The sequence below is a fragment of the Ipomoea nil genome, unplaced genomic scaffold (genome assembly GCF_001879475.1).
Source record: "Ipomoea nil cultivar Tokyo-kokei standard unplaced genomic scaffold, Asagao_1.1 scaffold0319, whole genome shotgun sequence".
In the NCBI taxonomy this organism is placed as follows: domain Eukaryota; kingdom Viridiplantae; phylum Streptophyta; class Magnoliopsida; order Solanales; family Convolvulaceae; genus Ipomoea; species Ipomoea nil.
In genome coordinates, this window is record NW_017616747.1 from 840,184 (window position 1) to 867,914 (window position 27,731).

Sequence of the window (27,731 nt, forward strand, 5' to 3'; positions counted from 1 at the left end):
ATTGTTCATTGTTTTCTTTTTTACATTATCTTGTAATTAAATATCAAAGTTATAATACAAAACATGTTATATATATTTACCAAGTATTTTATATATTTTTTTAATGCTATTGACTCTATTACATTGTAGTATCTGTTCAAACATACTTTATCAACCTAATGAAGCACAAAGAGTCAACAACGCCTTCATTGAGGCTCACATGAGAGAGGTCACTACATGCCATCTGAGCACAAGATGCTTACCAAGTATTTTATACAAATATAATAAATATTAATATTTTGTTCAATACTTTCACATGATAACCTACGACACATCTCACAACACATGAAACATGTAGGGGGAAAACTACCACTACTAAATAATTCATATTACAACTAAAATCTCAGTCATATATAAAGCAAAGATAGGACATATGTAATGAAGATGAAAACAATGACAATGCTACCCAAAAGAGAATTAAGGAGAATTAAGAAGAATTAAAAAAATTTAAACCAAAAGTAATATTTATTTAGACTATCGCTTTAAGACTAAGTATTTAGATTAACATTATTACTTATTACAAAGTTGCAAACATTTATTTTAGTGACAATTATAATAAACCTCTCATATATTATCTTCAATTTATATACTTTGAATTACCAATTTAAATAAACAAATTCAACATTTATTTACCTATGCATAAACATCTCTTATATAATATTGCTTTGATATACTTTGAAATACTTATTTAAAAAAACTAGTGAACCAAAACTAGTAACTCATTTTTATGATTATGATAGCCAAGAGACTGACAACATGAGTTGACTCAGTTGTAAATTTCATTTTTATAGGCAAGAGCACAACACAAAATCTACCAAAAAGCACTGTTAAAGTCTGAATAATCACTCGATATTTCTTCGCTAATTGAATACAAATGATACAATGATTTTTGTAAATTGAGAGGAACACAAAATTGTAGGAAACATATGTGGTATGTCATTTCCATGCTTTTCTCCCTCTGAACTGTTTGCCAGCTCGCTGTTGCTTTTTCTTTTTTTCCTGTCTTGATTTTGCAACCTTGGCTCTCTTTGCAGCTATTGGCATTAGTTTTTTGCGTTCCTTTTGCAGATTGCTTTGACCACCAGTCTACCCAAAATTAGCATCGCGAGTTATAATCAGAATGCAAGATATATAGAAAGAGAAACAAGTTCTTTCAAATGACAATGGCAATCTGTTAAGGGTAAGTATGGACTGCAAAATGCAAGACAAAGACAGGTGATCTAGGATGGTAGAGATATATCAGAGCCTAGAGGTTGCCCTGGGGGGGGTGCAAACAAATTATACTTTCAGAGAGCAGTGTGTTTGAGTGTATGATTCTTTCCAACAACCACTATATTCACGAGAAAATAATGCAAGCAATTCTTTGGAGTGCATCTGAGCATTGATATAGAGAGGCTACACAAGAATTTTTATTTTTATTTTTAATAATTAAAGAATGAATAGGAAAACATACCTTTTTCTGTTTCACAGCAGAACGAGCCTGGTACTTTCCTCGCTCCTCCCTGCGAGCTTTTATTAATGCTAGCTTTTCTTCCTTGCTTAACTTCTTTCTTATGTTAGCCTAACATTCAGAAATAATAGCATTACATGTCTATTTCAACAGGCACACATTTAAAAAAAAAAAATTGAAAAGATTACGGTTTAAAAATGCTTTTCCTTTCTCCTCACATATACAGTACCCCAAACAAATTAAATGCATTAGCAACTGCACCAGAATGAACACAAGAAACAACATTTATGAAAGAGAAGACAAACCTCAAGTTTTGCTGCATCAACTCTTTTTGAACTGAGTTGGTCTGAGTTGGGAAGTTTAAATCCATGCTGAGACAAAGCATTCCTTGCATCCTTTTTAGCCTAGAAACAAATGCAAGGAACATTATATCAATCAAAGATATTGATTAACAATCAAAATCCACCTATGCTCAGTAAAGTGTAGAATACCCTTAGCTCTTTGATCTTTTGGAAATCCTCATTAGACAGAATACCATCTTGTGTATCTGAGGAGTCATTTCCAAGTTTTGCTCCTGCTAATTTCTTTAGAGCCCTAAGACTCTTACCAGCAGCTTGGAGCTCTTCATCAAAATCATCGAACTTCCTTTTCTGTGCCTTGGATTTCTTTTCCCCATCCTCAGAACCTGGAGTACTAGTACCTTGTCTACTGGATGGTCCGTCAAGCTCCTCTTCATCCTCCTCCTCCTCCTCACTTCTGTAGTCATCTGCATCATCATCAGACAATTCCTCATCTTCTTGCTCATCAGTACTGTCATTATCATCATCAGTTCCATGATCAATGCTAAAGTCACTGAATGCATGTTCAGAAACATTGTCCTCATCAGACTGGTCATCTTCTTCAACAGGAAAAACATCTTCATCACTCTCATTATCATTGTTGGATGTGCCAATGGACCCACTTTCAACATCATCATCACTCTCCTCATCATTCTCTTCCAACAATTCAATGCCAGGAACATTGCTGGCAATCTGCACTTCACCAAATGCCTTGGGTCTTGCTTTTGGGTCAGAAGGGCGTCCCCTGTCCTTCTTGACAAGTAGTGAAGGGCAAATCTGCAGGTTATTCTGGTTAGTACGTGCATACAGAAGGACCTTTTACTTTCATACCGAGCACAAGTGAGGCAATAAAAGAGACACTTGTACCTCTCTGAATAATGTAACAAGTGAGCGAGCAGCTGAAGAAACTGCCTTCTCATGTGATTTCTTATACAATACAAGGTCTTGCAGCAGGTCCTCCGTCATTAACTAAAAATAAAGGGGGAAACAGTGAGATCCAGTAACAGAGACAGGCTGAATTGTCGGGGTCAAGAGCCAAGGTATACGTACCAGAGGCACTCGCAAACATATTTCTCTGACTACATTCAGTCCAACAGAGATTGCCTGAAATTTTTTTAAGCAAGGAGTGTCATCCACATTACTCAAGAGGCATTATTTGTTTTTTGAAAGAATAATAGAATACCTCAGGCCTTGACCGGTCATGAACAAACTGGTTGACTATTTGCTTAAATAGCGGTTCAACAGCATCAGGTGGCACCTGTGCAAGAACAGTTCATGTGTGAGAAAAGATTGAGCTAGAAAGTAAAATTACATTAAAAAATAAAACAGAAGGTAACAGTACCATATCGTGACAGGCCTGAACAGCCGCTGCAAGTAAGTTTGTCACATCTCGTTGATGAGGCTGTATGTATTGGAACATAACTTAAGCAAAAATGTAAAGCTCATCGTCATGTAAGAATAATAGAAAGTAGGGCACCTGAATATATTTCTGAAGGTAAGGATAAAAATTTAATAAGATTAAGTGATGAAGCCCAACTGTTCGTGCAATTACTTTTAGCAACATCATCTTGACCTGAAGGGAAAAAATATAACAAAATAAATAAATAAATAGAAGATCGGAAATAGAGTACTTAAAGAAAAGCAAAAGTTCTTTAATTTTAAAAATAGAGTAAATGAGTAATGAAAGAATAGTGTAAGTTCTTTAACTTTGCATGTTCATATGGATTCAATAAATAATATAATATCACAAAGTGGAGAGGCATTGCAGATTATACCTCAAACCTCTCATTACAAGTTTGAAGACGAGAAAAGAGCTTCTCTGCAAATCCCTGCAGGGAAAATATAATATGGACTTATATTCAGCCTCTAATTTAGATTGCCAAAAGAGAAGAAGAAGACAAACCTGCGCATCTTTCAAGTAGTTTAGTGGTGAGTAATAGTTTGAATTGTTATTTTGCTCTGCTTGTAACCGCTGCTGCTTCTTCATATTTCGAACGATACGCTGTAATTTTGCTTTCTTTTTCTTTTTGCTAGATGTTGTACCCTTATTATTTGCCTAACAATCAATGAATTGCAAAAAATAAGCATAAAAGTATATTACAATTACAGTTACAATAACAAAATATCAGCAAACTTCAAAAATTGAAAAACCAATTTCATGAAAAGCATAATAATATCACATATTCCATGTCATTTTCAGGATAAATCAGAACATCAAATAGTAAAATACTGGTCCTCAAGAAAAGAATGCAACATCTCCGTAACTGGTTAATATGAGATATAACTCTCATGGTCTCATGCTAAGTGCACATTGTAACTGCAATTAAAGAATCATATGGTCAAGAAAGGATGTAGAAGACAACCAACCTTATAAATGGCCTCTTTATTAACCACAACCATAGGCTGTTGAGCACTCTGGTCATCTTCACTGTCTGAATCATCACTATCATCATCATCTTCAATCTTCTCATAATCAATAAGGAAAGAAAGGGCAGCAATCATGATCCTGAAGAATCCAAAAATGTTTAGGGGCTGTTTAGCATGGAAAAGTTATTGACATTTTAATTCCCTTTTTTCCACTACTTCCCTACTCTTCTAGTCTCCAAATGGAAAGCAAAAAGTGGGAAAATTTGGAAAAGAGTGTTCTTCTTTCAGTTTAGAAAAACAAAATCCAATTGATCACAAACTCCATTTTTCCATTTTCATTTTCTACTTTTCTGGGTAAATGGAAAATTTTCCAGAAAACAAAGACGACCAAGTCTTTTGAGTTTGGTTTTTAAGGAATTGAAAAAGATTTGAGTGCATAACAATGATCGCAACCTTGATGATGTGTGAAAGCATGCCATACATATAGCATTTGCTGTCCTTTCATCAAACCAAACCTTTCTCCGGTGGAGTTCACAGAGCGTGATGAGTGCTCTTTTTGCTTTTATTTCATCTTCTTGCTGTAAAATGATGACTATTCACACATTAATCACACAAAACCAAATAACTTCAGCATGGCACTCAACAGTTCACATGAAAAACAAGTAAGCACCTGTAGCATAGCAAATAAGATACTCTGAAGCTCTCTGTTCTTTGAATCATTTTTATGCTTCTGATTCAATCGCCGGATACTATGAATAACGTGTGAGAAAGCCAACTTCCTTAGAACTTTGTCTCCTAGGGTCTGCAGCTCCATGAATAACTCAAGTGTCTCCCGAATGTCAATCATCTTGAATACCCAAAAATACATAACTATGGAGTATTAATATTAATGCCTTCATCATTGATCAGAGTCAGAAATATTTGTTTTTTGAATCAGGAAAATGTACTCCTCTGGCCCCAATCACCAAGACAATTAAAATAGTAAAAGACAGGTTAACCCCAGCCAAGATGGCAATGGATCCACATTTGTAACCACAAAGTCACAAGCTCAAATCCTTGCCCCTTAGTTTGAGCCAGCCCGCTATGGGTTACTTCCTTGTGGTCTTTTGCCGGCTAGCTTTGGGGGGTTTACTCCCTCGTCATAAAAAAAAAAAAAAAAAAGTAAGACCCAAAATTTTCATCCAGAAGATGAAAGTATAAAAACAAAGCTTCTATACAACGATTCTGCAAGTACCATTTTATGGTAAAGCAAGTCGGCAATTCCAACCAAACAGAAAAAGACAGATTTTATGTATTTTATTTTTCATATAAATGCTCAATACTAATCTTCTCCCAAAAGGTTGAATCCGGCCGGACAGAGCATATGTAAATCACGGTAACTTAATAGCTCAATGTACATGGCCAAATGTGAGTGAACAAAAGGAATGGGCATAATACCTACACTGCCTCGGCAGAATTTCAAACCTTAATTTCTTCTCCCAAATATTAACTACTGAACCAGGTGGACTGCTCAATACTTATCTGATATTCATAATTGCAAATAAAATTAAAATATATACCTGACGATTTATCAAAAGAATCAAAGCTTGGGCAACATGAACCCGGAGATGGGAAGGCAGAGCCCGGGATGAGGAACGAAGAAACTGAGCGAGCTCTTTAGGGAATTGGGGAAGCTGTTTTGGGTAGAAGGGAGTGACATGCGCCAAGAACGTGGCCCTGTCGCCGAGGTCCTTGGCAACGGTGGGATCGGTGGCGACGCCGCTGAGGGAGGTGAAGTTGTGGGAAGCCTGTTGCTCAAAGAGCTCCACCAACGACTTGAATTGACTGTAGATTAAGCTCAACTCCGATTCATAGACATCCGGATCGCGTTTCATCTTTGATTGCAAGCTCGGAAGGCTCAGCTTCTCCGCCGTCCTCCCAGACGCCGACATTCCCTCCGCCAATGCCTCCGGCATGCCTTGCAGCTCTGAAGCTGCGGCGGCCATTGCAAACCCTCTCATTCTCTCACGTAGTGATAGGAAGAAGAAGATTATGAAATATTCGTAAAACCCTAAAACGACTTGGGGTTTTTGATTTGGCTGAGAGGTCGAAATGACGGAGGAGTCCCCATTAAAAGACTCTACGCCAGGGGTATTTTAGTCATCTCGTGGAATTGAAGGGTATTTTGGTCCAGAAAGTACAACTGTCTCAAGCGCTCTCTCCTTCATCTTCTTCCCCTGTGAATCTGTGATTTCGAAACATGAGACTTAAAATGATGCCCAGAAATGGCGTGCTTTCAACTTTAACTTTTAGCTGCAGAATTCATTGTAGAGGGTCTGTTCGGAATTGTATTCAGGTCCGCTGGGATTCCTCTCTCTTCTTGTTTTCTTCTATTACTTTTTTTTTGTAAATACATTGCTTTGTAATAGTAGGTAGATGTCCAATTCTTCTTGAATTCTATTCCTACATATCACAAGTAGTTACCCTCGACTATAGTAGTTTTTCTTGATTTAGTTCTAAACATCTTTTTGTGTTTAATTAAATATCGACTAAAGTTTATGCATACTCACGCACTTTCTTGCTTTGACTCAAGAAGTGTCGATAAAAAAGCATTTCCTGCAATACTTACAGTAGACCATTAGAGCAAACCATAATACAGAATTATGCAGTAAAAATGGGATTCTCATTCTAATAAAGGGGACACGCAAGAATTTAAGATAAAATCAGATGTGGGAAAACTCTCAAAACTTTCCCAGTATCTTGTTCCCCAATTAAAGTTATGCAGGCAACCCGCAGACAACCTCCAACAACCCTAATCGCCTTGTGACGCACATGCCTGAGTACATAACAAACACTCATTGAAGAAATTAGGATGACCTTTTGGAGAAAATGTATTATTTTATTATTATTTTCTGGGCATGATTATATTGTTTCATGGTATCTTTAATATGGATTATGAAGTTCAAGTATGTTGCAGATCTACATGAATTTTGCAGCATGTATTTGTTGGTCAGTTTGGTATATATTGTCATCCTTAGAAATTTCATGGATAGCCAGAATTTTATGGTAGCTGCAATTGTGTGATTTCTTCTATTCTCCAAAAAGGCATTGTCTGTTTTATCAGTTTTAGGTTCGGTGATGTTCTCTTTATCTGAATGGTATTCCATCCGAACGTAAAATTTGGAAATATTTTGGTTCATGAAGATGAAAGTTTAGGGTTGCTTCTGTGTGTGGTGGATATAGTTTGAGGACTAAATTGACGCAAGTGGTTGTTTTTCCCAAAGCTTATTGAAACTTATAGGCCAACACTATTAGAATTTAAAAAAAAAAAAATTAAAAAATTGCCTTTAAGGTTAAATAAGAAGCAAAGCCAATTTTTTGGAGAAGGTAGTTGAAGGTTTTTAAAAATAGCTTCTTTTGGTTGAAGCTTAAGCTAAGCTAACTGAGCACTAAGCAGAAGACTTAGTGATGTTAGTGTCAATTTCTCTTTGACTAGTAGTGCTTAAAATTTTATAGACTTTCTTATTGTGTTACGGGTCTTTGTATTTATGTATGTTTTAACTCTTGTTGAAACTTGCAATCAGAAAATAAGGTTGTAGGAAAGTTGAAGATTTCCTGCCCTTTTTCAGGGTGCTTTGGAACTCAGTGTGCATAACGAGGAGTTTGTCTCAAAATTGCTCAATAGAAAATGGGCACTGAGGAGCGCTGCTACCCAAATTCACCAAATAATGGTATCAAATCAGTACAGAGAGCAGGGAGATGCTTTTGATAATGTTTCTTTTGTCAATATTCAACAACCTTCCTTGGGCAAGAGCTTGGTGGCTGAAAACCACTGCCAGCCATCCTTTTATGTGGTGAGGGATGATTTGTTGCATCCCCTGGTGAATGGTAACAAGGCAAGGAAACTGGATGCGCTGCTCCCTCTCCTCCAACATAATTCAGTAACTGATGTGGTAAGTTAAATTGCTTATTCAATGTATGCGTGCTTATGTCAATGGTTAGCGCCTGTATTAAATTGGGCATCCTTTTGGGATTCCTACCCAAGGACCAACTTAATAGCTTTGAAATGGGGTGCTAGTGCCTAGTGGGTAGTGATGGGTGATTCTGATATCTTAGGTGAGATTGTGGCATACCTATAGAGAACATTTGGTGAGATCATGCTCCAAATGAGATTAGGATTTGCCAACTCAAAAGTTTGAACAGTCTTATAATCTAAGATTGGGCTAAGGTTACTCAACTGGGCTATAATGCACATGGGCCAAACCACACTAAAAGACTGAATCCAATCAATTAGCTAGTCTAACCCATGGCTTTATAAACTCATATGTTTTTTTTTTAATGTGGGACTCTTAACAAACAGAAATGAGAATATTCATGATAAATTAGTATTGATTGATAAAAATAGGAAAATCGGAATAACTAATATCTCCAGAAATTTAGTTTAATGATGGGACCAAAGTATAAAACAATTTCTGATTGCAACATTTTTAGGTTACATGTGGAGGTTGTCAAAGTGCACATGCAGCTGCTGTTGGTATGTGATGTAATAGTCAATGTACAGCATTTTAATTGGTTTTGTTTGTCACATTCAGTGTTGTAAAACTAAAAGTCGGCCTAGGCGCTAGGCGCCCCTAGGCCGAGGCGAAAAGGGGTGCAGGCGGTTTTTAGTCGGTCGGCCTCTAGGCAGTTGAGTCAGCCGGAACCCTTTTTTTTCTTTTTCATTGTTTCTTTTGCTCAAAACGACGTCATTTTGAGCAGTTTTTTTTTTTTTAATTAGGCGGCCCTAGGCGCCCCCAGCGCCCGACTAGTACCTTATGCAACATTGGTCACATTAGTTGAGTCTTTATTTGAGCATGCTTCTTTACTTTTTGTGTTTTTTTTCCCTGTAATGCAGCTGTCTCATGTGCTGAGAGGGGACTGAAGTCACATTTACTTCTTCGTGGTGAACAGCCTGAAACTCTCACTGGCTACAATTTAATTTCCACAATGTATGGCAATGTTAGATATGTCCCAAGATCTCTATATGCCAAGAGAGAAGAAATGCTCGCAATGCATGCCAATAAGGTGGCAGGCAGTGATGGGTCAATTGTCTCACTTGGTGAACTTCTGGACGCTTCTTTCTCTAATCAAGGATTCGATGAACAGTCTGTGCAAGTGGCTACTCGTTCATATGCAGAAAGTGAAAAGAAGGTGGTAATTATTAATGAAGGTGCTGGAGATGTTGTAGGATTACTAGGTAACTTATCAGTTAATAACAGATTTACTATGTTACATGGCTCCTATGCGATTAGACTGAGTTCCATTTGAAACAAATAATGTCTAACATGAATGTTTTTCCCGAGTATTAAGTGCATATGTTGTTTTCATACTCATTCCTTGTCTGATAATGCACTAGAATGTTTTGGGAAAGATGAAAGGTCATATCACATTTGTTTTTCTTCAGATATCGTTCTCTAGGATCCTGCCACTTATAGTTAACGATGTTGATTCTCTCCGATGTTTCTAGGATCCTGCCACTTATAGTTAACGATGTTGATTCTCTCCGATGTTTCTAGGATCCTGCCACTTATAGTTAACGATGTTGATTCTCTCCGATGTTTCTGACAAAATGCTCATTTCAGGTGCCATACGGCTTGTGGAATACTTGTCGCAGGAACATTTATTTGGAAGAAATCAGGCACTTAAGATTATTGTAGATGCTGGTACAGGTACTACTGCCATTGGTTTAGGACTTGGAGCTGTTTGCCTAGGGTGAGTGTCTTTTGTTTATTTGTTTGTATTTGCATCTTTAATGCAGATGGGCTATAGTGCACATGTGACTCTTAACACTCCCCCTCAAGTGGGACAACCGCTATGGACACCCTCCCTTGAAACCTACCATGGTATAATCTAAGCGGGGCTTGGGATTGGACCCTCCCTTTAAACCTACCATGGTATAATCTAAGATTGGACTAGGGTCACTCAACTGGGCTATAATGCATATGGGCCAAACCACACTGAAAGACTGAATCTAATCAATTAGCTAGTCTAATTCATAGCCTTATAAACCCATATATTCTCTCTTATATTTTCGATGTGAGACTCTTAACATCTTACATGACCCTAACTTAATCCTTGTATATTAAATTGGGTCAAATTGTGACCTTTCAAAAATAGTTTGTATCTACATCTTTTTTGTATATTTAGCTTTGATGCGTTGCTTTTTCAGGCTCCCATGGAAAGTCACTGCAGTTATGCTGGCTGACACTATTGAGGGATATAGACAAAAGGAGAAAAGTCTAATTTCTGAGTTTTGTGTGAGTTTTAATCTCCCTGATATTGACCCATTGTTGAGCAAAGGACGTGGAGTTGTGCACTGGGTAGAACGCAGCTTACCAAGAAAGTAATTGAATCCTTTCTGGAAAAAATTTTGCTTGATTTTCTAGTAACTTGTAGCAATAGTCATTTTTAAATGCATTGGAGCTTGGATCGCTCCATCTTTGGGCGTTTTAAGTAATGAATCTGTTGCTTGTTGTGTTCCGGTTTAGACAGATTTGGCAAAGTGTTGAAAGGTGAAGTCGAGAAATGCCAAAGAATTGCCCGGGATACGGGTGTTCTTGTTGATCCTGTGTACACTCTCGCTGCTTGGGAACTGGGTATGCGATTTAGTCGCGAGGAAGGTGCGAAGGCCGTGATGCTTCACACAGGAGGCACACTCGGTATGTTTGGATTGGCTCAGCGGTACAGATCTTACTTTCAAATGTTGAATGAATGAATTTTTGGTGGCTTTCTTGTGACTGCATTGCATAATAGGGCAATCAAGTTGGCTATTTGGTGGCTTTCTTGTGATTAAAAACAAACAAAATTTGCAGCATTGATGAGTAATGACATTGTAATTATCAACTGATTGCAGAATATATATATATATATATACTTCTCCTTGTAGTCGAAGAACGGGAAGAATTACAGCTTCTAACTTTAGATCCTTCTGTTTAATTGCTTTCCAATTGCTTCGAAGTAGGTAGGATTGACTTTGATTGGGACTTCAAATCTCTTCGACTTGGTGCTTCAAATTTTGGCTGAGATAAAATTCCTTCGTTGAATCTGAATTCAAGAGAACACAGATAATTCAAGACAACACAAAGATATAAGGTAGAGAAGGAGATAGCTTGAATTGACAGAAATATCCTCCTCTCAGAGGTTCAACTAACGGGATTATAGACGAAGGATCAAAATTGTCCATGTCACAATAAAGGTGTCCAAATTTTTACACGGCCAATCTAACCTCATGAAATCTTCGCCCAAACTTCATCTCATAGAATTAATTTGGCCTTCTTTAAAATTATAGAGGGTGAGATTTGAACCTAAGACTTTAAAGTTAATATATCAGGCTTCTAACTACTCTATCTGTACGTCAGTTTCATGCAATCTTCAATTTACGTCTTCTTCTTCTTCAAATCGGTGAGTAGATGAGATTTTGAGTATACATATCATATGCATACATCTTCCTTTTTTTTTTTTTTTTTTTTTTTTTTTTTTTTTTTTTATATGCATACATCTTCCTCTGTTTTCCTTTTCTAATTTTGTTAATTTCCCTTCATGGTCTATGACACATCTAAAACAAATAAAATTAAGAGTTCTACAATACACTTTGGCATATCAAAATCTACATCTACAAATCTACATATACAAATCTAATAAGAGCGAATAATGTTAGGCCCTTAACTGGAATAAAAAAAAATGTCGGTACTAATTGTTTCTTAAAATGAATGGTTCATATTATTTTGATTTTAGTATCTTTTAATGATTTTCCTTATTTACCCTCTATTATATTATTTTTTTTCCCTTAAATAACCTTAAATTCCGTTAGTTTAAACTTTAGTAACGGAATATTCCGTTAACTATTTATTATTTTTAATATACTCTTAATGTATATAAGGTCTTAGGTTCGAACCTCATCCCAAGTATAGTTGGCATAATTGTTAAACATATATTATGAATATGTTAAAATGTATTAAAAAATATATATAATATAAAATTTAACATAAACTTTGGTCAAATAATTAACTCAACTAAATAAATAGCATTCAAAGTTGAGCATCAAATATTATAAATCAAGAACTACTTTAAAATCATTTGATTTTCTTGAATTTTTTATTAAAAAAAATAAATTTAGGTTAAGTTTTTTTTAAAAAAATTAATCTTCTTCGGATTATTTAGAACAAAACTTAATATTTCAATTATGCTTTTGCATTATTGGAATGATTTAGGCCATTATGGTATTAATATTTTTTATATTTTTTTTATAATGGTGCAATTCTACATTACTTTACAAATATTATACTATTATTTTTTTTATCAGACAAAATTGTTCTTACATCATTGTCAGACCTGCGCGGCTTAACTACAAAGTTGTTGATCATAAATACAATTACACATGGACTCTAAAACGGTAAGATCATTTTTCAAATAATTGACAATGTTAACATCCTACTAGCTCCAATTGAACAAGTTTACACATCAAAATTTTATCAATGCATGAAAACTTTTAAAGAAATTTGTAAGTTAATTTTTACTATATCATTATATTAATATATATTGTAACCATATATTTTGAATTATTTATTATCATCCTCTATTGACAGCAATTGTAGCAATTGTTATGGACAAACTCTCAAAACAATTTGTCTCAACAAGGAATGGAAATTAAAAAAAAAAAAATCATTGATTTCATTATTGTTGAAGAAAAGTATGTACGACACTTTATTACTCCTATTAATTAAATAAATTAGTAGCTACAACAAAAAATGCATATGCATTTAATTAATTTAGAATTAGATGTCTATAATATTTTTTTTAAAAAAAAATTATTCATTATAAAAAAATTAAAAAGAAATATAATTTCATTAGTTCTATTATCTTGATTTTCTACAATTCAAAAATTCCTTACCTTCAAATTTATTAATTTATTATATTCACTACATTGTTCATTGTCTTTTTTTTACATTATCTTGTAATTAAATATCAAAATTATAATACAAAACATGTTTTATATATATATATATATATATATATATATATATATATATATATATATATATATATATATATATATATATATATATATATATATATTTATTTATTTATTTATTTATTTATTTATTTATTTATTTATTTATTTACCAAGTATTTATACAAATTAAATATAATAAATATTAATATTTTGTTCAATACTTTCACATGATAACCTACGACACACATCTCACAACACATGAAATATGTAGAAAAAAACTACCACTACTAAATATCAATAGGTATTTGTACGCTAAAGAGTTCATATTACAACTAAAATCTCAGTCATATACACAACAAGGCAAATCTAAAACTTCCTACACCATAATCTCATTGCATGATGAATCCCTCTATTCTGCTACCAGTAACCTAATTGCACATGACACACTACCAATAAAAATAAAAAAGACATGTACTGAAGATGAAAACAATAACAATGCCACCCAAAAAAGAATTAAGAAGAATTAGAGAAATTTAAACAAAAAGTAGTATTTATTTAGACTATCGCTTTAAGACTAAGTATTTAGACTAGCGTTATTAAAAAGTTGCAAACGTTTATTTTAGTGACAGTTATAATCAATCTCTCATATATTATCTTGCAATTATATACTTTAAATTACAGATTTAAATAAATAAATTCAACATTTATTTACCTATGCATGAACATCTTCTATATAATATTGCATTGATATACTTTGGAATACTTATTTAAAAATAATTATTGGGCATTATCCCCTTCGCGCAAAGCACGTAAAAAAACTAGTCTATTATACGTAGTAATTTATTCCTAACACCAATATTTATATTTTAAAAAATAACTAATAAATTCTTACTAATTAAAATCTAAATGAAATAAAATTTAAGGAAAAATAGTCAAATACACCCTTGAACTTTTAAAAGTTGCAATTAACCTATCAACTTGTTATTTTCGTGCATTTAGACCCAACAACAGATTAATTACCTCTAATAGCAGGTAAGTTGTTGACCTGACTTTTTAAATATAAATTATAATAATAAATTAATATAAAATTTTTTTTAAAAAATAAAAAATAAAAAAGATGGTAGCTATGTAGGCGAAGAATGGGAAAACTCTTTTTTTTTTTTTAAGGAAAAAAGAAAGAAAATGGCAGCCATCTTCTTCTTGACTGGGGGAATTGTTTTAAAAAAATAAATAAAAAATACAGAGGACACATCTTCTTCTTGCCGGGGGAATTTAATTTAAAATAAAATATAATACAAAGGATGACAGCCATGGCTGCCGTCTTCTATTTTTTAAATTTTATATTAATTTATTATTATTATTTATTTATTAAATTGTCACGTCAGTAACTTACATACTATTACAGGTAATTAAACTATTGTTGGGTTTAAATGTACGAAATAACAAGTTGATAGGTTTAATTGCAACTTTTAAGAGTTCAGGGGCATAATTAACTTTTCGTATAAAGTTCAGGAGTGTATTTGACTATTTTTCTTAAATTTTATTTATTATATTAATTCAATATATAATGTCTACAAATATTATTATCGTTAAAGAATATATAATAAAATATATGGTGCAAGCATGTGTATGGTAAAAATAATAAAAAAGATAATGGAAATTAAAATGGTAAGAGTATTTTTGTCCAAAAAATTGTATAATACAACTCTAAAAACACAATTTACAAAATGGTTAGCACTAAAAACATAGACATAAATTAAGGGTATAACTTTTATTGAGACTTTGTTTATATATATATATATATATATATATATATATAGTAAGGTTCAAGTGCGGCGATGTCTTTATGTGCTCTGGAAGGCTCAACAATGTATACTTTAAGGCAAAAAATATACACTTCGAAAGCACAACAATATGCTCTGGAAGGCACAACAATATGCTCTGGAAAGCTCAACAATGTGCAACAATATACACTGGAAGAAAATTAATGTGTTCAAAGGCACATCAATGTGCTTTGGGAGGCACAATATTATGCTTATGGGAAAGAAAGGAAAAAATAGATGAAATGACACTACTAACTTTGGTTATTATTATTATTATTACACATAATACACAAGGATATTTTAATATTTATACTACTTCTTTCATTCTCAATTCTAATAATTTTATTCCTTCCTGCCAAACAACGTAATTTGAATTCATAATTTTTTGAATGCTACTGGCTCTATTACAATATAGTATCTGTTCATATACTTTCTCAACCTACTAAAACACAAAGAACCAACTCACAATCTTCCAAATGAAAGTTCAATTCGGATACTATTAGACCACATAGTCTTGATTTGAATTCATAATTTATTTTCATCAAATTACAATTTATTTCCTTCATAATTCTTTGCTTCCAACCAATCGACCGATAAGCCACTAATAAGGCCATTCGTAATTTATATCCTCTAGTATAAGTTGAGAAATTGAAAGTTAATATATTAAAAAAAAAAAGGGGGGGGGGGGGGGGGGGGGTGGGGCTAAAGTCCTACGGAGTTTGTCTACATAGACTGAGGGCTGAGGCTACATGAAAAACACCTAAGATATGTTTCACTTTTAACTTTTAACTGTGTCTCCACTTTTTGTTGTTTCACAAAAGTGCTCTGCAATAAAAGCCCCCTACACACAAATTCCTAAGACAAGTCTTAGAATTAGCCTACAATTACGATTTAAGATTTTAGTAAATTAATGTGACATTTCTTTTTGAAAAATACATTACAATGTGTTTTGATAATAATTTTTCAAGTGCACAATCAACTATACGTTAATACACAATTAAATATAATTAGAGTCATCATTCCAAATATTTTATAGGTACGGGACGAAATTTAAAGAATCGCCCTGTAGACACCGGAAATTTGAACACGATAAATGGACCGATTAAAGTGTTATTGGGCCAATGTTGAGAATGATGATTGGGCCAATTTGATTAATTGGATCATGGAAATTAAATTAATTTAATTAGACCAATTAAGTTTGATTTGGGCCATTGAATTAATTAATTAATTGGCCCAAGCCCATTTCATGTTTGAATTCAAATTATAATTATAATTTAAATAATTTAAATATAATATTAATTTTATTATATTTGAATTAGATAATTATAATTTAGTTTGAATTTGAATTAGATTATATAATAATGAACCTAGACTTGATTCTAGGCAAGGTTCATTTTCTAGAATAATTAATTAATTAATTAACTGATTAAAGGGGGAGTTTGTTGAGGAATGTTGGTTAGGCTTCAAGTATAAATAGATCCTTCATTTCATTCCAAAACACACTTGAAAGCTGGAAGAACTTGAAGGCTTAAGGAGTTGAGAGCATTTGAAGAGCCCGAAGGCATTGAAGAACGCTTGAAGTTGAAGGCATTTTTCTTGATTTTGCAGGCAATTTGAATCCATTGCAGGGTTGATTGCTTCTAAATTCTTGACGCTCGTTGTTGGAAGTTACGCCACTTAAATCCCGGAAGCTACGCCACTTGAATCCCGGAGGCACGCGCCAATTGAATCCCGAAGGCTACGCTAATTGAATCCCGGAGGCACTTCCATAGATAACGTTAGTGAAGAATCAGAGGACTAGACAGAGATTTTGTACCTGCATTGAATTATACACACACTGTACAAGGAATTTTGTGAATATATATACAAAGTTTACTTTTTTGTGTTTACAGATTTTGGCACGCCCAGTGGGACAACTCTGCCTCTCATCTCTTCACTGTTGATTCACGAGCTCTACAAGGAAGGAATCTAAATGGCATCAAGAAATCCCTCCTCCAAGATGACATATGCTCAGGCTACCCGCTCCAGGGCATCATCTGCGGCCGGTTCCGGCGATAGCCAAGGCGTGGGAGGAGCAATGACTCGAAGCCGAGTGAGGAACCTAGGGGTGCAACTCCACGAAGCCCAGGACATTGCCCGCCACATCGTCCGAAGGATTGACAGAAACTCCACTATGTCACGGAGAGCTGCACATGACAAAGGATCATCCTCTACAAAGGAAACTGTTGCTGACCAGAATCCTACAAGTGAGAGAGCTCCAAGTAACAAGAGTCATGCGAGCCCTATTCCCTTGAATAAAACTCCAAGCAGTGGAAGTTCATCACAGTCATCACTTTTGCAGAGAACCTCACCGGAATGGAATCACATATACACAATCATGCCCGCTATGACAACGAACGCGGCTTCGGTGGAGGAACAACTCGTAAACATCACTAAATCTCTCGAGGGGATAGCTGCACTCATGCATAACCAAGAAAGGCGGATCAATGAGCTCAGCGAAAAGGTTGAAAGCGGAAGGAACGGCGAAACAAGTCGGGCTTCCGGGAAGCAGCCTCAAACCCAAGGAGATGAGATTGATGTCGAGTCCTCGCGCCATCAAAGTAGGCCAGGAATGGAAGAGACAATCTCCCGTCCACCACCCGCCGAGAAGAGTATCCCGATTTCTGAGGGCATGATACCTGTTGAGCAGTTGAATGAGTACATCATGGGAGCGATCAAGGGGAAGCTCGAGGGAGGACAATCTTCATATACTTACACTAAGCCATATACTCAAAGAATTGAAGAAATGAAAATGCCGCTGGGCTATCAACCTCCCAAGTTCCAGCAGTTTGATGGAAAAGGCAACCCGAGGCAGCACATCGCCCACTTCGTTGAAACCTGTAATGATGCAGGAACATACGGAGATCTCCTCGTCAAGCAGTTCGTCCGCTCTCTGAAGGGCACTGCCTTTGATTGGTACACAGACCTGGAGAATGGTTGCATTGATAGCTGGAATGATATGGAGCGCGAGTTTTTGACCCGCTTCTACAGCACCAGGAGGACTGTCAGCTTCTTGGAACTCACCACTACCCACCAATGGAAGGGTGAGCGTGCGGGCACTTACATCGAGAGATGGAGGGAGTTGTGCCTTAACTGTAAAGAGAGGATATCACAAAGCTCCGCAATTGAAATGTGCATCCAAGGGATGCACTTCGAGCTCTCTTATATCTTGCAGGGAATCAAGCCTAGAACATTTGAAGAACTATCCAGTCGTGCTCACGACATGGAATTGAGTATTGAAGCCAATGGAGGGCTCGGCATGTCAAGTATCCCTAGCTCATCCAAGGCGCCTGTAAAACAAGAATTCAAGAAAGGGGGCAAACCCTTCCCGAAACAAGAAAAGAAGGAGGCCATGAACGTAAAAACAGCACCAATGCGGGTTTTTGCCAAAGTAACTGAAAATCCCAGGCTAAGGTCCTTTTCCCGCCCATCTCGGGGTACTAGAATCATTGAAGAGATGCAGCAAAACAGTATCCGTTCTTGGACTCCGATGTGTCACCCATGTTTGATGAATTGTTAAAGCTTAAGTTGATTGAATTACCGGAGATGAAGCGTCCCGAAGAAGCTTCTAAGGTAGACGACCCCAACTATTGCAAGTATCATCATCTCCTCGGACACTCGATTGAAAAATGTTTCGTCTTTAAAGATAAGGTGATGAGACTTGCTCGTGATGGAAAGATTGAGCTGGCCGATGCAACTGCCAGCACCAATCAAATTTCATGCGGAAGGTTCGCTCCGTTAGTTGAGGAGAGTGATGAAGAGGATGGGGGCAAGCAATACAAACGCCCGCTTCCATTTATTGTGAAACATGCTACTAGGCAACAACCGGAATTACCACAGGTCAATCCGGTATGCGAGAAGGATTGGGTAATTGTTACCCGCAAAAAACAAAGGAACAATGCTGAACATGTTAGATCTTTGAAGAGAATAACGAAGCAATGGGTTGAGAGAAAGCCAGCAAGAGACCTCGCCTATGACACAAAGATGAGAGGACGTCCCGGCACGTCTCGAACACCAGTTGCCCTGGTTCAATACATGCCGAAGACGCTTCCTCCGCATGGGACAAATATTCCTGGAACTCGCTTGAGTATTAAAGAGAGACATGTTGAAGAGGAAGAATGTTCATTCCCCGTGATTGAGGGAGGTGACGAGGTTCAAGTCCACAAAGCCGCGTCTTATACCGCCGAGATAACTTTTAAGGATGAGGATCTATTGCTTGGTGGTACACCACATAATCGTCCGTTGTTTGTTGAAGGTTATGCTCGTGAGCAAAAGATTAAAAGGATTTTGATTGATCAAGGGTCGGCTGTGAACATTCTGTCACTCCGAGCTATGAAAGAACTTGGCATCTCCACCGATGAGCTCTCTCAAAGCCGCTTAATGATCCAAGGATTTAATCAAGGCGGACAAAGAGCACTGGGTACCATCAGACTCGACCTCAGGATCGGAACACTAAACTCAAGTACACTATGTTATGTGATAGATGCAAAGACGTCGTACAACTTGCTGCTGGGCCGGCCTTGGATACATGAGAATGGAGTAGTTCCCTCATCCTGGCACCAATGCCTCATATTTGAAAAAGGCGGGGTGATAGAAAAGGTAATCGCTGATCAAACTCCCTTCATTGAAGCAGAATCATACTTTGCAGATGCAAAGTTTTACTTGAAGAAACAAGTTGTAGAGGAGGCTGAGCAAAGCAATGTTGACACACCTCTTGATCCAAAGTGGAAAGGCAAGCAAGTTGTAGACCAAGCTCATCGTGACAAGGAACTTGTTTTCCCACTCGCAAGGATTGAAACATTAAAAGCAGCAGCTCCAGTTAAACCGCTTGAAGATGAAGCTCAAGTTGGGGCAAGTCAAGCAGTGCCCGCTAAGCGCACTGGCGGCTTCGACCCTAATGCATATAAACTTCTATTCAAAGCTGGATATGATCCCAAAGATCCACAAAAGCTGGGGAAGCTCATCCCAGAAGCTGGTGGTAAAGGCAAGTCAAATCAGCAGGAGCCGCATCAACGCAAGGGATTGGGTTACGTTCCCCCTAAGCCCGTGCGAATATTCATAAACAGAGCCACAAGTAATTGCATCACTTCTACAGATGAAGAGGAAGGTGACAAGAAACAGTCTATTTTTGATAGAATCGGAGATGTAGAATCACGACAATCAGTCTTCCGCAGACTTGGGCCGAATTCCAAACCGGCTAAGAGAAAATCAGTACATGACAGAATTGGGCCTACTCAGAGTTCGAAGGAGCAGACCAACCCTCCTACTGAAATGGAACCCTCAAAAAGGCTCAGGAGTGCCGTTCCATCTCGCATGAGAAGGGAAGTTAATATCCATGTCTCGTGTGGTGAAGTTTTGAAGGTCTAACCAAGAACCATTGTACACACCCAAGTGCAAGAAAGAAATCAAGAAAATATTGATTCAAGTTGTGAGGCAACACCAAGTCAAGATGAGATGACATCGTCATTTCATATAACATTATACGATGAGATTCCAACCGAGGGTGAAGATGCAGAGGATGCACCTCAAGAGCTAGAAGAAGGGGTACAAGCCGCAGTGGACGAACTAAAAGAGGTGGATCTAGGAACTCCTGAAAGTCCTCGACCTATCTTCATTAGTTTACTCCTTTCCAACGAAGATGAAGAAATATATGTCACACTTTTGAAAGAATATATCGATGTATTTGCATGGACATATAAGGAGATGCCAGGGTTGGACCCAAAGATAGCCGTGCACCGCTTGGCAGTAAAAAAGGGGTGTCGCCCGATTAAGCAAGCTCAACGGCACTTCCGCCCCGAGCTCATTCCCTCAATCGAAGCAGAAGTCAACAAGCTTATAGAGGCTGGTTTCATTCGCGAAGTTAAATACCCGACTTGGATATCCAGCATTGTGCCTGTGCGCAAGAAGAATGGCCAGATCCGCGTGTGCGTAGACTTTCGAGATCTTAATGTTGCATGCCCGAAAGATGACTTCCCGCTCCCTATCATAGAGTTAATGATAGATGCTGTAACTGGACACGAGATCATGTCATTCATGGATGGCTCATCCGGTTACAATCAAATCCGCATGGCGCCAGAAGATGAGGAGTTTACTGCGTTTCGTACGCCAAAAGGTATCTACTGCTACAAAGTGATGCCCTTTGGTTTGAAAAATGCAGGTGCTACATACCAAAGGGTCATGCAGACTATATTTGACGACATGCTGCATAAAATGGTGGAATGTTACGTAGACGACCTGGTTGTGAAGTCGAAACTCCGCACAGATCACACGATGCATCTAAGACAAGTATTTGACCGCTTGCGGAAGTTTCAACTCAAAATGAACCCCCTGAAATGTGCTTTTGGGGTTGCTGCTGGCAAATTCCTTGGGTTTACTGTTCGACATAGGGGCATTGAGATCGAACAAGCAAAGATCGACGCTATAATGAAGATGCCTGAGCCAAAGAACCTTCATGAGCTTAAAAGCTTGCAAGGGAAGTTGGCTTATATAAGAAGATTCATATCAAACCTAGCAGGAAGATGTCAGCCCTTTAGCCGGTTAATGAAGAAGGGTGTCCCGTTTGTATGGGATGAGGCCTGCAAGAATGCATTCCAAAGCATCAAGTCCTATTTAATGAAGCCTCCTGTGCTGACTGCTCCAATTCCAGGACGCTCGTTGATCCTTTACATCTCTGCCCAAGAAAGCTCGGTGGGTGCTTTACATGCACAAGAGAATGATAACGGGAAAGAAAATGCCCTTTATTATTTAAGTAGAATGATGACGCCAAATGAGCTCAAATATCTTCCAATTGAGAAGTTGTGTCTGGCCCTTGTATTCGCCATCAGGAAGCTCAAGCATTATTTCGAAGCGCATACAATTCGACTAGTTTCCAAAGCAAACTCAGTGAAGTATGTCATGTCAAAGGTTGTTCTTTCCGATCGACTTGCTAGGTGGTACTTATTATTTCAACAGTTTGAGATCACTTATGTACCACAGAAGTCCATCAAGGGGCAAGCCTTAGCAGATTTCCTAGCTGATCATCCAATTCCTGCCGAGTGGGAGTTGTCCAGTGACCTACCTGATGAGGATGTGCTTGTGGTTGAAGTTTTACCTCCATGGAAGATGTACTTTGATGGAGCGGCACACAAAGAGGGGGCAGGCGCTGGAGTTGTCTTTGTTACGCCTAAAGGGGAAGTGCTTCCTTATTCATTTATCTTGACGGAACGCTGCTCGAACAATGTTGCCGAGTATCAGGCACTCATTTAGGGACTTGAAATTGCAGCCGATATGAAGCAACTAAGGGTTAACATATACGGGGACTCCAAATTAATTATCAACCAAGTACTTGGGGTTTACGAAGTAAAAAAGCTTGAGTTGATCCCATACAACAGTTATGCAAAGACACTCCTGCAATGGCTAGGAGATGCTACGATGGAGCATATTCCAAGGAAACATAATAAGCAAGCCGATGCCTTAGCTGCTTTGGCTTCAACTATATCACATCCTATAGATGAGGCTCGGCTACGAGTATGCCAAAAATGGGTGGTCCCTCCAATCTTCGAGGACGATGGCTCTCTTGACGACATTGTTGAACTCCCGACTGCTTCTGTCTATGAGGTAGATAAAGAGGATTGGAGGCAATCATTGATTGACTACCTTGTTGATGGGAAGTTACCCCAAGACCCTCGTAAGAGGGTAGATGTAAGACGTCGAGCTCCTCGCTTCATATATTTCAAGGATGCTCTATACCGGCGCTCGTTTGATGGTGTGTTTCTTCGATGTTTAGGCGAAGAGGAAGCTTTACAAGCGATGGAGGAGGCTCACTCTGGAGTGTGCGGTGCTCATCAGTCTGGTCCTAAGTTACATTTTCACATCAAAAGAATGGGTTACTACTGGCCTACGATGGTGAAGGATTGCATAGACTATGCACGGAGATGTCAAGCATGTCAATTTCATGCGAACTTTATCCATCAACCTCCTGAACCGCTACATCCGACGGTAGCATCGTGGCCATTTGATGCATGGGGGCTCGATGTGGTTGGTCCTATTACACCCAAGTCATCAGCAGGGCATTCGTATATATTAGCAGCCACCGATTATTTCTCAAAGTGGGCTGAAGCAGTGGCTTTAAAGGAAGTGAAGAAGGAAAATGTTGCAGATTTCATCCGAGTTCACATTATCTATCGTTTTGGCATCCCTCGGTATATCCTAACCGACAACGGGAAACCATTCGATAATAAATTGATGGATAAAATCTGCAAACTTTTTGAGTTCGAGCAAAGAAATTCATCAGCTTATTATGCAGCTGCAAATGGACTTGCCGAGGCTTTTAACAAAACTCTATGCAATCTCCTAAAAAAGGTGGTGTCGAAGTCAAAACGTGATTGGCAAGAAAGGATGGAAGAAGCACTGTGGGCATACAGAACTACATACCGTACACCAACACAAAGCACTCCATACTCACTGGTTTACGGGGTTGAAGCAGTCTTGCCTCTTGAACGCCAAATACCTTCTCTAAGGTTAGCTATCCAAGAAGGCCTTACAGACGAAGATAATGTAAAGTTGCGGTTGGCAGAGTTAGAAGCTCTCGATGAGAAGAGATTGCAGGCCCAACAAAGTTTAGAATGCTATCAAGCTCGAATTTCTAGAGCTTTCAACAAGAGGGTAAGGATTCGCTCATTTCAGGTTGGTGACAAGGTGTTGGCGGTTCGTAGACCTATCATTATTACAAGGAAAACTGGGCACAAGTTTACTCCAAAATGGGATGGACCTTACGTGGTACAAGAAGCATACTCAGGAGGCGCTTACAAGCTAATTGATGAAGATGGTGTGCGAGTTGGCCCTATTAACGGGAAATTCTTAAAGATCTATCATCCCTAAGCACACGGACTACGTAATGAATGATATCCACAAAAAATGCAGCACGTGGTTAAACTGCTAATGCATCTCGCTTGTCTATGGGTGGGCCCAAGTCATAGACGCTCTTGACCTGCACGAGCTTAAACTGTGTACGGTAAACTCCTGGCCCGCATGAGTTTAAACTGTGAACGGCCCTACCTATTCAAATGGTCCTTTGAACTACGTTTGACTTGATCTCCTTCGCAGGAGTACGTAGGCAGCTTAGAAACACCTCCTCTTCTAAGTTCAGTCATAACTAAAATAAACCCCTTTGTGTCCCTTTTATGCCACGTTTGTTCGAATAATGTAGATGTATTGGAGATGGGTCATCTCTGTTCACGTTGTAATTACGGGTGAATTCTTTTGTCAGATTTCTATTAGAGTGACTCGTTTGGGTTTAGACTTAGTTGCTTCTGTTCATGCTGAAGTTCAATTGTTCGCAAGTATTGTTGAAAAGATAAGAGAAATCAAGTCGTATTCAAGTCTTGTTTCCAAGTATAAAACTCATGCGTTATACAAAAAAAAAAAAAAAAAAAAAAAAAAAAAATCTCTAAGCAAAAAAAAATATAAATAAATCTAAAGTATTCTAAAGCTCATGAGATCTTCCTTATACGCTTCCAGCTCTCTTTTGATTGAAGTAAGCTTTTCTTCATCTTCATCTGTCAACGTGGGGCAGTCTCGAATACGTTTAATTTCATCCTCAGCGGTGGTCACGGCCTTTTGCGATGCGTTATGTTGTTCTTGAGCCTTCGTCACACGGTCTTGGAGTTCCGGGTTCTTGGCTTCAATCTCCTTCAACTCTTCCTGTGCATCCTTTATCGTTTTCTCCAGGAGGGCTTTTCGATCGGCGGCGTCTTCGAGGGTTTTCTGTTCGTCAAGAAGAAGCGCTTCGGTTTGAGAACACTTCCGTTGAGCTTCTACATGGATACCTTGCGTTAGAACTAGCTTCGCGGATTGGGTTTCAACGGGCAGTGCATTCGAGAGCTGCGACCGCGCCCGATCGAAATCTTTAGCTTTGTTAAAGAACTCGGCCACTCGTCGCTTCAATATTGATAGGTCCACCCCGTCCCGTCCCATTTCTTGGAGTTGTCTTTCAACGCTTCCTTGGAAGGAAGAAATTCTTTCAGCTGGGATCTCATTAAGCTTCCTGCAGATACTACTCCAAACTCCCGCAATGAAAGCCATGTATTGTGATATAAACGACTCCTCGCCGGGGAAGATAGAGGCTTGGGACGGCTCTGGCTGCATCTCCTGAGGAGTTGTGTTTAAGGGCAACGTCGACTGGTGGGATTCTACCTCGAGGTCAAGGGTATTAGAGCGTCCGCCACTTTGTCCCATTGAAGACTGGTGATTTGATGACTGGACATCGTTGCTAACATGTGGCTCGGCAGGATCCTGTAAGAAGTAGTGCATGTACGTTAACAAAGGCCAAAGTCCAACGATATACGAAACGGGAGAATTTGGGGAAGTATCTTAACCTGGTTCAATGGTCTCCCTCTAGGCCGTTTCCAACAGCGATCTTGGTCGTCATCACTACCAGCGTCCTCGTCCGAGCTTCGTTGCCTCGCTTGCTCCTCCCTGCTCCTTCGAGCGACATGTCCTGAGGCCCTATCCCGAGATGACATGTCCTCTTGTGCAGGTGTTTTTTTGTTCCTTGAGGTGGTCAGTTGGTCTCTTTGTTCTTGAGTTCCTTCCTCGTCGACAGGTACGTTTGGGTTTCCGTTAACGGCTATGTCTGTGAAATGATTCTCGAGAAGGTTTGCACTCACATCGATCAACCAGGCCTTGTACTCGTTCGAAAAATGCTTCTTTGGAGCAGCCGGGCTCATGGGAAATGTCGCCCTAGATTGGGAGTTGATATTATCATATTGGCGATGAAGTCGGAATCCTTCGGTGAGTGAAGCATAACGGACATCCTTCGCCAACAGGCCGGGGGCATATGCTTGATAGAATCCAAATTGACGACTGAAGCGATGCGGCATGTAAGGCTCGGCTTTGCATTGAGACCCTTGGCGCAAAACGAGGAAGCTGGGGCGCAAACATATGAAGTACTCAAAGTCTTCCCTACTCCCTCTACGTTCGTCGTAAAAGATAAAATCTCTACTATCCTTGCGGGAGTTGCAGAGCCAAGAAACGTCCCCTTTGAATATCTTCTTACGGGCATCCATCTCGGTGTAATACCTTGCACCACCTTCTCCAGAATTAGTGACCATCTTTGGGTTTGCTAACGTGAGGCTGGGGGTCTTAAAGTGGGTTTGGTAGTAAGTTGCTAGCCAGCTGTACACGTAATGGATTGGAAAAGGATCTCCTATTTGACCAGGAGAGTGGGATTCCGAGATTGAGTTTAAACCAGAATAAATACTAGCAAGTACTGGAGCCGCAAGACATATCTTATCTCCTTTAGCCATCATGCATGCTATCCTGAAAGTCTCTGGGCGAATGGTTCTTGTTGGTGTACCTGGCAGGACAAACACGCAAAGCCAACAAGATAAAAACGCGGCCAAATAAGCTTCCTTTTCGAAACGCTGAGAGATGCCTAGTTCAAGAAAGGGCGTCCTGCTCACATCTAACCACCTGAGGGATTTGTTAAGTTCTCCGCTTGGGTTGTGGGTATTCTTTGGCCGAGATTTCCTGTCCTTTTGAGATGGAGGTGGAGGAGCTGGATGTGTTCGCGATTTTCTGCACCAGAAGTCAATCCATCGCGATGCTTGAACAAAGGGGGTGCCATCCTCTTGCTGGTTTAAAAGATAAAAGGCCTCGAATAAGCTTGCACAACACCTGTTTGGGCCCCTTTTTAGGTCCAGGGCACTTGGGATGTGTTCGTCGTAAATACCGCCGGACAGTGGTAGTCTTCCAAGAACGTGCAAATCCCGAGGCGATATGCTCACCTCACCAGACGAGGTGATCAGGGTGTTGGTTCTTGGGCACCATGCTTCGCAGAAGGCTTTGACAATGTTGATGTTACGGTTATATGTAAATAATGACGCAAACACAGCATCATATATCTTCCCCTCCTTTAAGGTGTCGTGGGAGAAGTGAAGCGTTTCTTCAACCCACTCCCAATATCCTTTTAGAAAAGTGAATTCGCCCTCGAAGTCTATGTCTTGGCCCCACGAGACCTCAGCATTAAGTATACGACGCCCCAGTGTAGGAAGGGCGTCTTTGGAAGGTTGGTGCTGCATTCCGGGTAGCAAGGTCCACACCTTGGATGGCGGGCATTCGTACTCGGGGGTCCAGTTACTCGCATGATACGACACCGTGAGCTTTGGCGGGTCGCGTAGTACTATGGGTGGGTTAACCTTCAGTGTGACTTGATGATCACTATTTCTGCTCGATATAACCATGACATCTTGCCCGTTACGTCGTTGATCTTGAAAGTACACCATCTTGAATGTGTCAAAGTCGAAAAGTCGCTGCAAAAAAAAAATAATAACAATAACTATGATATACTATGCACAGATATATAGCATAATACATCACACAAAATTAAATTGACGAATTATATATATATGACAAGTTTTTTTTTTTTTTTTTGGGGCTATGGTCCACACAATTTTATGGACCATGGTCCATGCAATAATGATTGTATACATATGTACACAATATTATTATTGTTATTATTATTACTATCATTATTATTAGTAATGTTATTATTATTATTATTATATTATTATATTATAGTATTACTATTAGGATATTAGCAAAAAGAAGCAAAAAAAAAAAAAAAAAAAAAAAAAAAAAAACAAAGCACAGAAACGAAAAAATGTGAAAAGAAGAAACTGAAGAAAAACAACGAAAGTGAAAAAAAAAATGAAAAGGAAAAGGTG

The 27,731-nt window shown here is 38.3% G+C and overlaps 2 protein-coding genes across 4 annotated transcripts; one reads left to right on the plus strand and one right to left on the minus strand.

Moving 5' to 3' along the window:
* Nucleotides 1-800: 800 nt before the first annotated feature.
* LOC109171547 (protein SDA1 homolog) lies at nucleotides 801-27,104 on the minus strand. Of its 2 annotated transcripts, XM_019320587.1 has the most exons (17): nucleotides 27,100-27,104; nucleotides 14,535-14,540; nucleotides 5,754-6,182; nucleotides 4,865-5,041; nucleotides 4,648-4,772; nucleotides 4,195-4,333; nucleotides 3,731-3,883; nucleotides 3,603-3,656; nucleotides 3,305-3,400; nucleotides 3,170-3,229; nucleotides 3,011-3,085; nucleotides 2,878-2,931; nucleotides 2,695-2,796; nucleotides 1,981-2,604; nucleotides 1,795-1,893; nucleotides 1,493-1,600; nucleotides 801-1,125 (listed from the first exon to the last, which is right to left on the minus strand). In XM_019320587.1, exons 3-17 carry the CDS (start codon nucleotides 6,177-6,179, stop codon nucleotides 976-978), a joined length of 2,442 nt encoding a protein of 813 aa, XP_019176132.1. In that variant the 5' UTR covers nucleotides 6,180-6,182; nucleotides 14,535-14,540; nucleotides 27,100-27,104; the 3' UTR covers nucleotides 801-975. The 2 variants fall into 2 exon arrangements, with proteins under 2 accessions (XP_019176132.1, XP_019176131.1); XM_019320586.1 differs by lacking the exons at nucleotides 14,535-14,540; nucleotides 27,100-27,104 and having other exon boundaries at nucleotides 5,754-6,225.
* Nucleotides 6,417-11,037, plus strand: LOC109171548 (D-cysteine desulfhydrase 2, mitochondrial). 2 transcript variants are annotated; one of them, XM_019320588.1, is made up of 7 exons: nucleotides 6,417-6,529; nucleotides 7,803-8,126; nucleotides 8,665-8,707; nucleotides 9,068-9,409; nucleotides 9,795-9,924; nucleotides 10,382-10,555; nucleotides 10,705-11,037. In XM_019320588.1, the coding sequence occupies exons 1-7, from the start codon at nucleotides 6,434-6,436 to the stop codon at nucleotides 10,925-10,927; spliced, it is 1,332 nt and encodes a 443-aa protein (XP_019176133.1). In that variant the 5' UTR covers nucleotides 6,417-6,433; the 3' UTR covers nucleotides 10,928-11,037. The 2 variants fall into 2 exon arrangements, with proteins under 2 accessions (XP_019176133.1, XP_019176134.1); XM_019320589.1 differs by having other exon boundaries at nucleotides 10,701-10,840.
* Nucleotides 27,105-27,731: the final 627 nt, after the last annotated feature.